At 42.1% G+C, this 14499-nt stretch overlaps 1 protein-coding gene across 1 annotated transcript in view; it reads right to left on the bottom strand.

The window, feature by feature from the left end:
* The window catches only part of Cbp53E (Calbindin 53E), a 427296-nt gene that overhangs the window by 87100 nt on the left and 325697 nt on the right, over positions 1-14499 (bottom strand). Inside the window, exon 6 of the mRNA XM_067142613.2 lies at positions 8447-8530. Within this exon, the coding sequence (XP_066998714.1) occupies positions 8447-8530 (84 nt within the window). The remainder of the gene's footprint in view (positions 1-8446; positions 8531-14499) is intronic.

Genomic DNA, 14499 nt, shown 5'->3' with positions numbered 1-14499 from the left:
GGGCGGCATCTGCCGTGTATGCGAAATTGCGTGTTATTGTGGTGGACGATGGTGTTGTGAGTTTTAAGCCTGTTAAGAAGAGCACAAATACCCAGTTCCAGAGCGAAGGAAATTAATCGTTTAAGATTAAAATCCCTCGACTCGGCCAGAAATCGAACCAAGGGCCAAGGCGCTGACCAATCAGCCATGGAGTCGGACAGCGCTAACTGTTTAGTTATTATTCACTCTGCACTCTTTTTTAATTATTTAAAACTGAGTGCTCGTTTTGGAAATAAAGGAACGTTTGTCTTCATTTATTTTTACTGAATTTACGGTATCATGTTACGTCATACGTATGCAGCTGAAACTTGGGTAACGACCAAAACAGACGAAAGTAAAATCCAAGCAAGTGAGATGAAATTCCTAAGATGTATGCTGTACAAGACAAGACAAAAACCGAATAAGAAGCACGGTAATACGAGAAACTTTTTTAAAATTTCAACTTGCTTTACGTCGGACGGACGCAGATAGGTCTTATGGCAACGATAGGAAAGGGATAGGAGTGGGAAGGAAGCGGCCGTGGTTTTAAATGGTGTGAAAATAGGAAACCACAGACAACCATCTTCACTGTTTCGCTGCAGCGGAAGCTCGGCTCCCCGTCAACGTCCAGTGAGTGCGCCACTCAGCACTGTGCGGTGGGAGTAAGCTGAATCGTGTGCCGTGAGTTCGTCGTTCCTGTGAATCGATTCACTCGGACACTTGAATGAATTGATACACTGCTTCGAATCATGCATTCAGTAGCCAACACTACTGAAGAGAGTAGGCGGAACATTGTTTTCAAACGATGCTGAGTGGAGATGCGAGATAGTAGTCGAGCAACAGTTTTTTCATCTACCAGTAATTCAAATAATACAGGAATGCGAAATATTAGTTTGATTTGTTGACGCACAGAGCAAGGGTCATGTCATAAGTTTGATTTATTCTAATGTATTGCATGTGACATTATAGGTTACTGATTGTTTACTTAAGTACATAATCACATTAGCATGACGTGAATCTGAAATGGAGGCATGTATGACTGTATGGAAAGGTACTGGCCCGCGGTGGTTCGTGATTGCAGTCCATGTGAAATGTGTGTCGCAAATCGAGCGCAGTCTATGACATGACGGCTGCCCTTCCAAAGTGGTGATCTCTCGAACTCGTGAATCTCTACTGTTTAGCGACGAGGATAAGTACTTTCCACTGAAAGGTGTTACGATATCAATGAACAGTCGACAAATGAAGTCAAAAGTTCTCCACAATTACCTTAAAGGGACCAAGCAGCCTTCCGCAACCCCCCCCCCACCCGCCCTGTGAGTGAGGTCAGTAGAATAACATCCACGGTATACCCTGCCTGTCGTAAGAGGCGACTGGGAAGGGAACCCAAGGGCTATTAAGTCGGGAGCGCTGGTTGGCGAGCATGGGGCGCTTAACTGAATCCTAACATTGTTTCCACCGGGCGAGTTGGCCGTGCGCGTAGAGGTGCGCGGCTGTGAGCTTGCATCCGGGACATAGTAGGTTCGAATCCCACTATCGGCAGCCCTGAAGATGGTTTTCCGTGGTTTCCCATTTTCATACCAGGCAAATGCTGGGGCTGTACCTTAATTAAGGCCACGGCCGCTTCCTTCCAACTCCTAGGCCTTTCCTATCCCATCGGCGCCATAAGACCTATCTGTGTCGGTGCGACGTAAAGCCCCTAGCAAAAAAAACATTGTTTCCACTTACTTGGGCCAGGCTCCTCACGTTCATTTATCCTATCCGACCTCCGTTGGTCAACTCTTATTCTTTTACGACCCCGACAGTCTTAGAGCATTCGAGGTCTAGGAAATATTTCATTTTCACGCCCTTCGTGTCCTTTTTTGGCCGATACTTTTATTTTTCAAAGTGTTTTACCTCTTCCATTTTCCCCTCTGATTAAGCCTAGTGTTAATAGAGGATGGTTGCCCAGATGTACTTCCTCTTAAAACAATATTCACCACCACTAGCACCACCACCACCACCACTGTCCTATAAGAACAATTATTATGTGTTTTTAAAACTAGGAAAGATCCCAATATGAAGATAAAATTGGAATTCAAGAGGACAAATTGGGGCAAATATTCGTTTATAAGAAGGAGAGCTAGGGATTGGAATAATTTATGAAGGGATATGCACATAAAAATTCCAAATTGTTTGAAATTATTAAAGAAAAGTCTAGGAAGACAAATGATAGGCAGTCTGCCAAGTAGGCAATGATTGGCAATACAGTTTCATAAATAAATAAATAAATAAATAAATAAATAAATAAATAAATAAATAAATAAATAAATAAATAAATAAATAAATAAATAAATAAATAAATAAATAAATAAATGTTATATGAGGCGCATTAAAGTGGGTTAACATGAGGATGCATGTATCGAAAACTGGTATTTCAATATCCTGAAGGATCCCTTCAGTGCTGTGAGGCGTGAGGGTACCGCCATGTTTTACGTTTCGCTGATTTTGAGTCTATTGCAGAATATGACAAAGAATTGTGCCTCTGGATCCGACTGTAAGTCCCACAACTAGTTGTAATTTGAATATTGAATTTTCACGACCGCATTGTAATCGAAACAGACTTTCAACGTATTAGGTTTCCCATCAGTTGGTGCTTTCTGAAGTCACATGAGATTATCGAACTATCTTTCACTGTGATATGTGTACTTCTTATGGTGTTGATAACTTATATAATTATATTACACGTTTCATGAGTATGGAAAGGACACATCAATCAGTAATCCACAAGGAAAGACTGTTGGCAGAGAAGAGGCAAAAGGGGAAGAACATTCTTGGTCCAGGGAGTGAGTTTTATCCTTTCGAATCAACTTTAAGCAAAGCAGGCTAGCTTGCATAGGACCTCTGGTTTTATTTATGTACCGCTATGCCTTTATTTCTTCTTCTTCTTATTCTCCTTCTGCTGTTCAATTTTGGCCACTATGGACCACGGAGTAACAACTACGGCATCGTGGACTATCCTTTCTCTCCACCGGCTTTGATCTTCTATCAATACAGCTTCATTAGTGGCCGGTTCTATGGCTAAATGGTTAGCGTGCTGGCCTTTTGTCACACGGGTTCCGGGTTCGATTCTCGGCAGGGTCGGGAATTTTAACCATAGGCCTAATTGGTTTATTCCCCTGGCACGGGGACTGGGTGTATGTGCCGTATTAATGATCATTTCACCACCACCACCACCACCACCACCACCACCACCACCACGACACGCAGGTCGCCTATGGACGTCATATCAAAAGATCTGCACCAGGCCTCTCCGGAGGCCACACGCTATTATTATTATTATTATTATTATTATTATTATTATTATTATTATTATTATTATATAATTCGCTGGGGCCATCAAGGACCACGTTAAGTCTTGTTGCATTTGACACTGAACTTGGCCTTCTTTAGAGCCCAAATTTCCCTCATTCTTTGTGAATGGGCCTGCTTACGCTCCTCTGTCCAAGGGGCACCGTGTCTTCTCTTCGGTTGCTCGTCTCGGTTTAGCCCGCTCGTCAATATTTTCTTGCGGAAGAGATCTCTGTTAAAGGCGTCTTCAGCTGAGATATGTAGCATTTGCAGGTCTTCTTTGGTATTTCTAAACCAGGGGATTGTGGTTTTGGGGGTTGAATAAAAAAAGTGAAAGATCTCTTTAGTTAACTTTCTTCTGTCCATTCTTTTCAGATGACCGTAAAATCGTGCCCGTCTTTTTCTGATTGTGTCGGTAATTTTCTCTATTTTGCTGTAGACTTCCTTGTTGGATCTCTTTTGATGGATTCCATTTCTGTACTTTGATCCCAAGATTCCTTTCACAGTTTTGCGTTCTCTTTTCTCCAGTTCTTCAAGGAGTCCTTTGTTGGCATTTAGAGACAGGGTTTCGGCTGCATATAGAACTACTGGCTACAGAACTGTTTCATAGTGACGTATCTTGGTGTTTTGGGAAAGGCATTTTTTGTTGTAGATTGTGCGGGATGTTTGGTAGGCTATTTCCAGTTTGCGTACTCACTCCTGAAGTGCTTCTTTGTCCAGTCCATTTTTCATGTTGATCTCACCCAGGTATTTGAATTTGTCTACTCGGGTGAAGTCCCCGTATTTTGTATGGAGTTTTGGTGGAGCCTCTTTGATGTTAGTCATTACTTCTGTTTTCTCAAACGATATCTGCAAACCAGTTTGTTCGGCAATTTCCTTTAAAATTTCAACTTGAGCTCTAGCGGTTTCTATGTCGGTTGAGAGAACAGCAATATCATCGGCAAATGCTAAGCAGTCTGTTGCGATCCCCTTGGATTTGGTTCCTATTCTCAATGGACTGTAGTTGGTTTCATGTAATCTCACCCGCCAGGTTCTGATGATCTTTTCAAGAACACAGTTGAAGAGTATCGGGGATAGCCCATCACCATGTCGGACTCCTGTTTTGATGTCAAAGGAATGCGAGAGACATCCGTGGAACTTCACCTTGGATTTTGTATCGGTCAGGGTGGCTCTAATTAATGCCAGCAGTTTCAAATCAACTCAAAATTCATTTAAGATGTTTAGCAGGACTTCCCGGTCAATGGAGTCGTACGCTTTCTTAAAGTCCACAAAGACAGACACATACTGCTTGGACCTTAGTGTACAATATCTGATGATCGTTTTGAGATTTTGGATCTGTTCAGCTGTTGAGCGACCTTTTCTGAACCCTCCTTGGTATTCACCTATTTGATGTTCGACTTGTGCTTCCAAACGCTCCAGGATGGCAAGTGATAGAATTTTGTAAGTCACGGGTAGCAAAGATATTCCTCTGTAGTTGTTGATGTTCTTCATGCTGCCTTTTTTGTGCAATGGATGGATCAAAGCTATTTTCCAATCTTCGGGTAGGGTCTCCTTGTTCCAAATTTCTTCTATTTGCTTTTGCAAGATATCAAGTGATTCTTCTGGGGCATATTTCCATAGTTCTGCTACTACTGAGTCTTCCCCCGGCGCTTTGTTATTTTTGAGACGGGCAATGTGGCGCTTGATTTCATCTCTGTCGGGTGGTCTGGAATCTGGGTACCTGAGTAAGGGTTTCTTGGTCTCAATGGCGCTTTGCGGTTTAGAGCAGTTAAGTAAATTCTTGAAGTAATCTGCCAGAATGCTGCAATTTTCTTCATTTGACGTCGCCAGTGTGCCGTCCGTTCGCTCAAAGCATAGCGATGGTGGTTTATAGCCAGTGAGTTTGCGTTTGAAGGCTCTGTAGTACTCTCTGCTTTCATTCTTCCTAAAGTTTTGTTCTATCTTTTCAATGAGAGATTTTTCGTATTTACGTTTCTCAGTTCTGAACACCCTAGCTGCTTGGGCACGTTGGGTTTTGTACGTTTCCCAATCATTTTCTGATTTTGTAGAGTTGTACTGTTTCCACGCATTGAGTCTTTCTTGGAGGACTAATTCGCAGGTACTATTCCACCAGGCATGCTTTTTGCTTCTCTTGATTTCTGCAACGTCTTTGGCGGCCTCAACAAGGAGACTTTTGGCGTTGTTAAAGTCACAGTCATTTGGTCTGGCCTTCTCCTGGAACTCCTCGACCTTTTGCCGAAGTTTATCATTGTCGAAGCGTGTGATCTGTTTGGTTGTCTTCCTTGTGTTTCCGGGAATTGGTTTGAATTTGATAAGAGACATATAATGATCTGAGGCCACATTGATGCCTTTCTTTACCTTGTCATTCATAATCTCAGGGCTGTTTCTCCTGGAGATCGCAACATGATCAATTTGGAACTCTCCGAGAGCTTGGACGGGAGAACGCCAAGTCATTTGTTTTCTGGGTAGATGGCGAAAGTGAGTCGACATGACCTGCAGGTTGTGATTTTCGCAAATGGACACCAGTCTTTTGCAGTTGGGATTGGTTCTTTTGTGAGCAGGGTAATTTCCTATAACTTTCTTGTACTTCTGCTCACGACCTAGTTGGGCATTGAAGTCACCCAAAAGAAGCTTATTATTATTATTACTTTTTTTTTGCTAGTTGCTTTACGTCGCACCGACACAGATAGGTCTTATGGCGACGATGGGACAGGGAAGGGCTAGGAGTGGGAAGGAAGTGGCCGTGGCCTTAATTTAGGTACAGCCCTAGCATTTGCCTGGTGTGAAAATGGGAAACCACGGAAAACCATTCTCAGGGCTGCCGACAGTGGGGTTCGAACCTACTATCTCCCGAATACTGGATACTGGCCGCATTTAAGCGACTGCAGCTATCGAGCTCAGTATTATTATTATTATTATTATTATTATTATTATTATTATTATTACCTTCATTCGTTGGCTTATCTCCTTCTTTATTTCCTCTGAAAAGACCACTTTTGAAGATTTCTTTTCTATTTCTTCTCGGAAGCCTCTGAAATCTGAATCTAATTGTCGGAAGTGGTTCCTGTTTTGAACGTCTTTGTGACTAATGTCCATTCTAACCATATCGGTATGTATCTCCATAAACCATCTGGGAACACTCTTTTCCCCCTTCGAAATGTGTGGTGAATTTATTTATTTATTTATTTATTTCCGTTATAAGTGGCGAAGTTAGGGCTCTTGGCTCACTCTTACACTTAACCAATTCTTAATTACAGGTTGGATTAAATTAAGTGATGATGATTTTGATGATAGTGGAGAAGAGGTTTTAATATTCAGTCTGTAGTTAAATAGAGAAATATGGTAGCTTACAGACTAAAACCTAGTTCTATACGTAACTAGTTTACTGAGGGCAATAATGGTGATACGATAATTGAAACAAGTAACTTATAATGTAACACGCAATGCTCGTAGCAGACTGAGTTTTATTTATGTAATGCGAGTCACAGGGACGTGAGATTTCATTTTAAAAATCCCATCACATGCACTGGCTGGAATTCGAACCTCAGCTACCTTGGCGAGAAGCTAGCGATGATGCCACTCGGCTATCACCTCCGTCTCCCCTCCCCACTCTGGTACGTATAACTTCTTAGTGATTACTATTAAATACTGATTCTCGGTAAGTCAGCAGTTAAGAATTTTATTGTTTTTGAAAGCCTTCGTATGGGCCTATAAAGGGGTTTCACCGGACTAAACCGACTCGTTGGCCCGGGTTCGATTCCCGGCCGGGTCGGGGATTTTAACCTTCATTGGTTAATTCCATTGACTCGGGGGCTGGGTGTTTGTGCTGTCCCCAACATCCCTGCAACTCACACACCACACATAACACTATCCTCTACCACAATAACACGCAGTTACCTACACATGGCAGATGCCGCCACCCTCATCGGAGGGTCTGCCTTAACAAGGGCTGCACTCGGCTAGAAATAGCCACACGAAATTATTATTATTATACCGGACTAAAGAGCAATGTGGAACCTGTGGACCTGAAGCCGCTCTGGACTGGTTTCTTATTGTGTCAAATTTTACTTCAAATACATAATTATTCCGTTCATTAGACAATAAGTGAAAATATTCTTAGAATAGAATACTCCCAACCCCTAGTCGCGGATCGCCTGGAACTTAGGAGAGAGTAATAAAAAAAAGTGATTTGTTCGGGGTGTCGACCTAGAAAGATCTTTTGCCCCTACTTGCACCATGTGTTATGAACCTGCGTGTATTTGGAAATTGCGGAAGTGTAAAGTGTGGAATGTGAGGAAAGGAACGTTAAGGACGACACAAACACCCAGTCCCCAGGCCAGGGATATTAATAATTTACAATTAAACCCCCTGACCCGGCCGGGAATCGAACCCGGGGCCGCCGAGTGAGTAATCACTTACTGCAATCCAGATAATGTTTGATACATGCATGATTTTCTTGTTACAACTACGTAATTTATCTACTACTACATTAAACATCACAATAACGCCTAACCACTACTTACACCCAATCTCACCGAGCTCGATAGCTGCAGTCGCTTAAGTGCGGCCAGTATCCAGTATTCGGGAGATAGTAGGTTCGAACCCCACTGTCGGCAGCCCTGAAAATGGTTTTCCGTTGTTTCCCATTTTCACACCAGGCAAATGCTGGGGCTGTACCTTAATTAAGGCCACGGCCGCTTCCTTCCCACTCCTAGCCCTTTCCTGTCCCATCGTTGCCGTAAGACCTATCTGTGTCGGTGCGCCGTAAAACAACTAGCAAAAAAACAAACAAAAACAAACAAAAAAAACCCTCCCAATCTCAGAATTCAGGTTTTTAAAATTTGTGTTTATTTTGTCCTAGACATTAACAGTGTTATATAGTCTAGGAGAATATGTATCTTACCCTTATTATTAAATTACTGCAAGCATTTATTTTTGTCACGAGTCCGAACAGACTTCTCCTTAGCTTACGATAGACTTCATGCATTAACTGAATGACTGTATGAATGAATGCCTGGATGGTTGCATGAATGGATTGTAATCATGAAAATATTCTTAACTTCCGTGTCATTGTAGTTGAAGGATATCCAGTATTACTTACCATTGTGTCTGTGTATTCAATGAGTTTATCCTCGGAGACGTCGTTTATCTTCTTGGCCTCTTTCAGCAGGTCTCGGAGAAAGTTCTGTAAAAGAAACCAGAGATCAACGTTAATAGTGTGCAAGTTAAGAGCAGGTGTGGAATGGTTCGTTCTAAGTTGATTGATGGTTGTATTTATAAGGGGAAGTAGAATTACGCAAGGCCTGAGGGTTGAGGCATGGTGGTCGTGGCAAAAGGACACTTCTGACGTAACATATTCGGTAAAAGAAACGACACTGAAAGGTTAATTAATTGTGTTGGTACAGTATGTGTTCAAAATATGTACCATCGCGTGCTACACATTTGTTTCTTTTTCGCTTTCTTTTGTAAGTTGCTTTACGTCGCACCGACACATATATGTTAGGTCTTGTGGCGATGATGGGATAGGCAAGGGCTAGGAGTGGGAAGGAAGCGGCCGTGGTCTTTATTAAGGTACACCGCCAGCATTTGCCTGGTGTGAAAATGGCAAACCATGCAAAACCATCTTGAAGGCTGTCAACAGTAAGGTTCGAGCCCACTATCTCCCGAATGCAAGCTCACAGCTGCACACCTCTAACCGCACGGCCAACTCACTCGGTACTCGGCTGTTGTAGTCCTACTTGATCAGAAGTAAGCATTCTCCTCAGTGACGTATAGCAATTTGTAAGAAAACAAATAAAGACCAACAAAACAAAACTGTTTAAGATATTCTGTGTTGTTTTATTTTTTTCACTCCCTGTATATGAGTCTGTAATTGCGACACAGCGAGCTAGTAACTGCTTACGGGTATGTGACATTAAGATAAGCACCGAGTGAACTTTAAACTTTTTAGATATTCAGGTAACGCTGAACCGTCACGTTAAAAGGATGTGAGAAGTTTCATGATTAGCTCTGACCCTATTCTCGAGGGAGCAATATCTTCGTGGATAATATGCAGTGACACGAACGTCATGCGAGCTATTTTGTTCACTTATCCCCTTTGGAAACAATTAACGGTCTATACCTCGACAACTGCATGCAACACGTAAAAGGGAGGCCATGTTTAAATAATAGCTCTTTTATACTCTGTTAATTGATTTTTCTGATCTCTTGAGTACTGCTTGATTAAAAGCCTTTAAAGGTGGCGTATTTAAGTTCATGTTTCACACTGAGCAATCCGAGGCTCTTGTTCTGAGTAAAATAATTGGCGACGGGAAGATTTTTTAAAATTCTATGCAGCATACCGGGTATCCCACCTAAGAGAAACCTGTGGGTGGGGGTGATAGAATAACACCCATGATTTCACCTGCCTGTCGTAAGAGGCGACTAAAAGGGCCCCAGGTGCTCTCAACTCGAGAGCGTGGGTTGGCGACCAAGGGGCCCTTAGCTATGTCCTGATATTGCTTCCACTTAATTGTGCTAGGCTCCTCACTTTCATCTGTTCTATCCGACCTCCCTTGGTGAACTCTTGTCCTTTTCCGACCCCCGACGCCATTAGAGCATTCGAGGGCTACGGAGTCTTTCATTTTCGTGGCCCTTGTCTTTCTTTGACCGATATCTTCATTTTTCGAAGTGTCGGATCCCTTCCATGTTTTACTCTCTGATTAGTGTCATATAGAGGATGGTAGCCTAATAGTACTTTCTCTTAAACAGTAATCACCACCACTCTCATCTAAGGGTCGCCTGCCGGCCTGAGTGGCTCAGACGGTTGAGGCACTGGGTTTCTGACCCCAACTTGGCAGGTTCGATCCTGGCTCAGTCCGATGGTATTTGAAGGTGCTAAAATACGTCAGCCTCGAGTAGGTAGATTTATTGACACGTAAAAGAACTCTCGCGGGACTAAATCCCCCCACCTCGGCGTTTCGGAAAACCGTAAAAACGTAGTTAGTGGGACGTAAAGCAAATGACATTATTATTAAGAGTCGTTAGGCGCATTTGCTCTGGTGTTTCGGAACATACTTTTTATTTAATTTCTGTAATGCGTAGGTCGAGTCAGCCCAAACAAAGCTGCCGATAAGGTATGTCATACACATCCAGAGTCAACGGAAAACTTCGTTCACGTTCTCATTGCAAACGAAATGTTGTTGAAAGTAAAATTTTATGTGCCTAATCGATAGATTATCCGGAGGCCCCGGGTTCGATTCCCGGCCAGGTCAGGGATTTTTACCCGGACCTGAGGGCTGGTTCGAGGTCCACTCAGCCTACATGATTAGAATTGAGGAGCTATCTGACGGTGAGATAGCGGCCCCGGTCTAGAAAGTAAAATAAAAAACGGCCGAGAGGATTCGTCGTGCTGACCTCACGGCACCTCGTAATCTGCAGGCCTTCGGGCTGAGCAGTGGTCGCTTGGTAGGCCAAGGCCCTTCAAGGGCTGTGGTGCCATGGGGTAGGTAGGTAATCGATAGAGCAGCCTCAAATTATTGAGTCTGTGGGGCATTCCGTTCAAGGTGTCAGTACAAGAGGAATAGCTAATACAGTGGAAACCGTTTTTGCGACATCGCTTTTAACGATGTATTTGATATAACGGAGAAATCTAACGGTCCCGTCTGTAGGCCCTATCATATATATAAGATAGGGTAAGTGTGTATTCTGCCCGCAGGCAGGTCCGAACCTTCGCAGAGGTATGCCTGAGCTGGAGTTTACGTACGGTAGGTTGGCCAGTTCCTTTCCGCTCCTCCATTTCCTTACCCCCACCAACAGCGCGTGACAACCCATCCAAATCTTGACCATGCCCAAAGTTGCTTAACTTCGGAGATCTCACGGGATTCGGTGTTTCAACACGGCTACGGCCGTTGACCCTATCCTATATAGATCGCTTAGTATGGCATCGCTTATTACGACATACTGTATAAAACGGCTGTCGACTATAACATCCAATGTTGGTTCTTGTTTGTTACGCGTTTGCGGGTTGCTGATAACAATGTAGGCCTAAAGCTTATTACACGAAATTAAATTAGTTTTTGGCTCGTACTGTGGAACTTAACACGTGTTACGGTACTATTAAGAGTAATTCAAATTTACAATACAAATTCAATTTATTCTTTTCATAATAACTTTAAACCTTGGTAGATGTTTCGTCCTCATTGAAAGACATCTTCATCCATCAAAGTACAAGAGACAAAAAGAGATGAAGGATATAGGCTATATTTAAAATTTGAGAGACACTGGATGTTGTTGGTATCTGGTCTTGTATACATGCTCTGATCAAAAAGTATCACATTAAATATCGTCACATTGTTACGCATGCATCTTGAATTAAAGACTATGGAGTATAGTCAAAAAACACCATTATAAAATCATGCAGCTGCAATAACATACATTTTACACGTATGAGAATACATTGTGATGGTAAGTTGAGATCTGTCATTAATGGACTATAGTTGAATGCAGATCTTCATAGAAATATCTTATTGTTGTGTGTAGTCTAAAAAGGAAGTGTTTGTCTGTCTGTGCGCGATTCCCAGCAAAATCTACAGCACGCAGATATCTGAAATTTTGAACATAGGTAGATGGAAAGGGGTCCGAATGCACCTCGAAGCCAGAATTTACATTTTCGCTTTCGTTGGTGAGTTATGAACGAAAAACCTCGGAAAACGTGCATTGGGATATGACAATCCAACGTGCTGTCACCAAGATTAAATGCATAGCGTCGCTGTCGCTAGGCAACGTACATACGATAGGTAGAGAACACAATATTCAGGGAGCCATTTTACGTCCAGGGCGTAGTAAACCGTTTTTGATCGTGTAAGGTGTGAGGGCATATGACGCTGTTGATGGTGATTCGTCCGTCGGTTTGGGACGTAAAGTCTTGAGCTATTCGAGAGGGGTGGGCTATGTGCCGGCACCAGGTTTCATCCTCTTCATTCTTACTGTCATATATAATGTCATTCATTTCATCTCATTAACTCATCTGATTAGGTTGACGTCATGAAAGTCAACCGGTCGTAAAAATTCGCTACGAAGATTCATCTCACTACATACCCAAACCCTGTTGAGAAAGGGGACAAGGGTTGGACACGTATACATTTAGAGGAAACATACATGACACAAGATAGACGATAATAATAAACAAGGAATAATACATATATCAGTCAAGATGCCATTTTAAGTCCGTGGATTAGGAAGCCATTTTCCTTCGGTCCATGATGTCTGTCTGTCTGTGTTCATGTGGGTGTTGCCCAGCCAAATCCACGGCAAACAAAGATCTAGAATGTTTGTCATAGGTGGGCACAGGTTTTCAGGTTTTATCTGGCTGTGTCTAAGAGCAATTCTTGCACCAAGACATGAAGCTGTCAACGTCATCAACAAGCAACACTCACAAGAATTATCCGGTTTTCTATAAATTGAAAAGTCTATAGACACATGTCACACAGATGAGGCTGTCAGCTACAGGCAGAGATTTTGAACAATTTGGAGTCACATGGAGTACCCTCGAACATCTTGGGGTGGACGATTGTGGCACCGATTATCCTTCTCAGGAATATGAATCCTTCCCTTTGCAGTGAACACGGCCTTAAAACTGATGACGAATATTACTGAAGCCACCAACATGACTGAGCATGCCGCGGGCGAAGTAGGATTCCTCGGACTGTAAGTCTATTGAGTAGGAAGCCATTTTCGGGCCGCGACACGAAGAGCCATCAGCCCGTAATATTCGGAAGTGTTTGTGTGTATGTATGCGAAGCCCAGTCAAATATACGACACACAAAGATCTGAAATTTTGACATAGAATAGTCACTTAAAGTCGTAGGACTCCATCTTCGAAAACGGTGCTTTCGCCATTGTCAACTGTACGTGGATTGTTCAAGAGTTCGAAAGGCAAACACAATACAGTATAAATCTTACCTCCAAATGGAAGGACATTAATATAGATTATTCCGAAGCTCTATAAGGAAACAATGTATTTTGTATTATATATCATGGTATTTTATGTTGTACCATCCATCAACCCGGTATCTTAAGCATTGAAAGTAACAATATGATAAAAATAAAATAATATATTTCATGCAATTTACGTCGAACCGATGTGAGTTAATAAATATAATGTTTTAATTTGCTTTTAAATAAATAGTTTAGAAACCTAACGGTTGAATTAATAAACGCGGGCAAAGCTGCGGGTACATGCTATTAACACGTAAAATATAGGCCTAAGATAGTGTTTGTTAAAATCTTAACGTGTGTTTTACAATTGTCTGAAAACAAGTCTTAAATAAGTTCATCGCTTTTGCTGAAGGCTGTGGTTCCTATTAGATTGGACTGTGCTGGATGTTCCAGTAGTACAAACGATCCGTGCTGACTCCTACTTTTAAAGACAACACTCAAACTTATTCGTCTACTGATGTCCTCCTACGCCTTCTCTCCTCTGACAGCTCGGAACATACCATTTAATCGAGCAGCTCGTCTCCTTTCTCCCAAACCTTCCCAGCCCAAACTTTGCAACATTTTTGTAACGCTATTCTTTTGTGGGGCAATCATCCAGAACAAATCGAGCTGCTTTTCTTTGGATTTTTTTCCAGTTCTTGAATCAAGTAATCCTGGTGAGGGTCCCATACACTGGAACCATACTCTAGTTGGGGTCTTACCAGAGACTTATATGCCCTCTCTTTTACGTCCTTACTACAACCCCTAAATACCCTCATAACCATGTGCAGAGATCTGTACCCTTCATTAACAATCATATTTATGTGATTACCCCAATGAAGGCCTTTTCTTATATTAACACCTAGGTACTTACAATGATCCCCAAAAGGAACTTTCACCCCATCAACGCAGTAATTAAAACTGAGGGGACTTTTTCTATTTGTGAAACTCACAACCTGACTTTTAACCCCGTTTCGTGAGAAGTATCAATCTATCCGTGTTCACTGTTAAAACAACATGCAAACGTCTTCTAGATAAGACACAATGTGTTAAATAATACACGCGATAAATAATTTAGTAAGGTTGTCAGAAAATGTTGTCAAAATATCCACAAACGTGATGAAATACATTTAAATACACATTCCTCTTTTATTTTATACTGCACATCCTACTTTTCCCATCCATAATTTTCTTTTC

Source organism: Anabrus simplex, chromosome 3 (assembly GCF_040414725.1).
Source record: "Anabrus simplex isolate iqAnaSimp1 chromosome 3, ASM4041472v1, whole genome shotgun sequence".
NCBI lineage: Eukaryota > Metazoa > Arthropoda > Insecta > Orthoptera > Tettigoniidae > Anabrus > Anabrus simplex.
The sequence above is the reverse complement of the archived record's forward strand: the minus strand, read 5'-3'. Positions and strand labels throughout refer to the sequence as shown.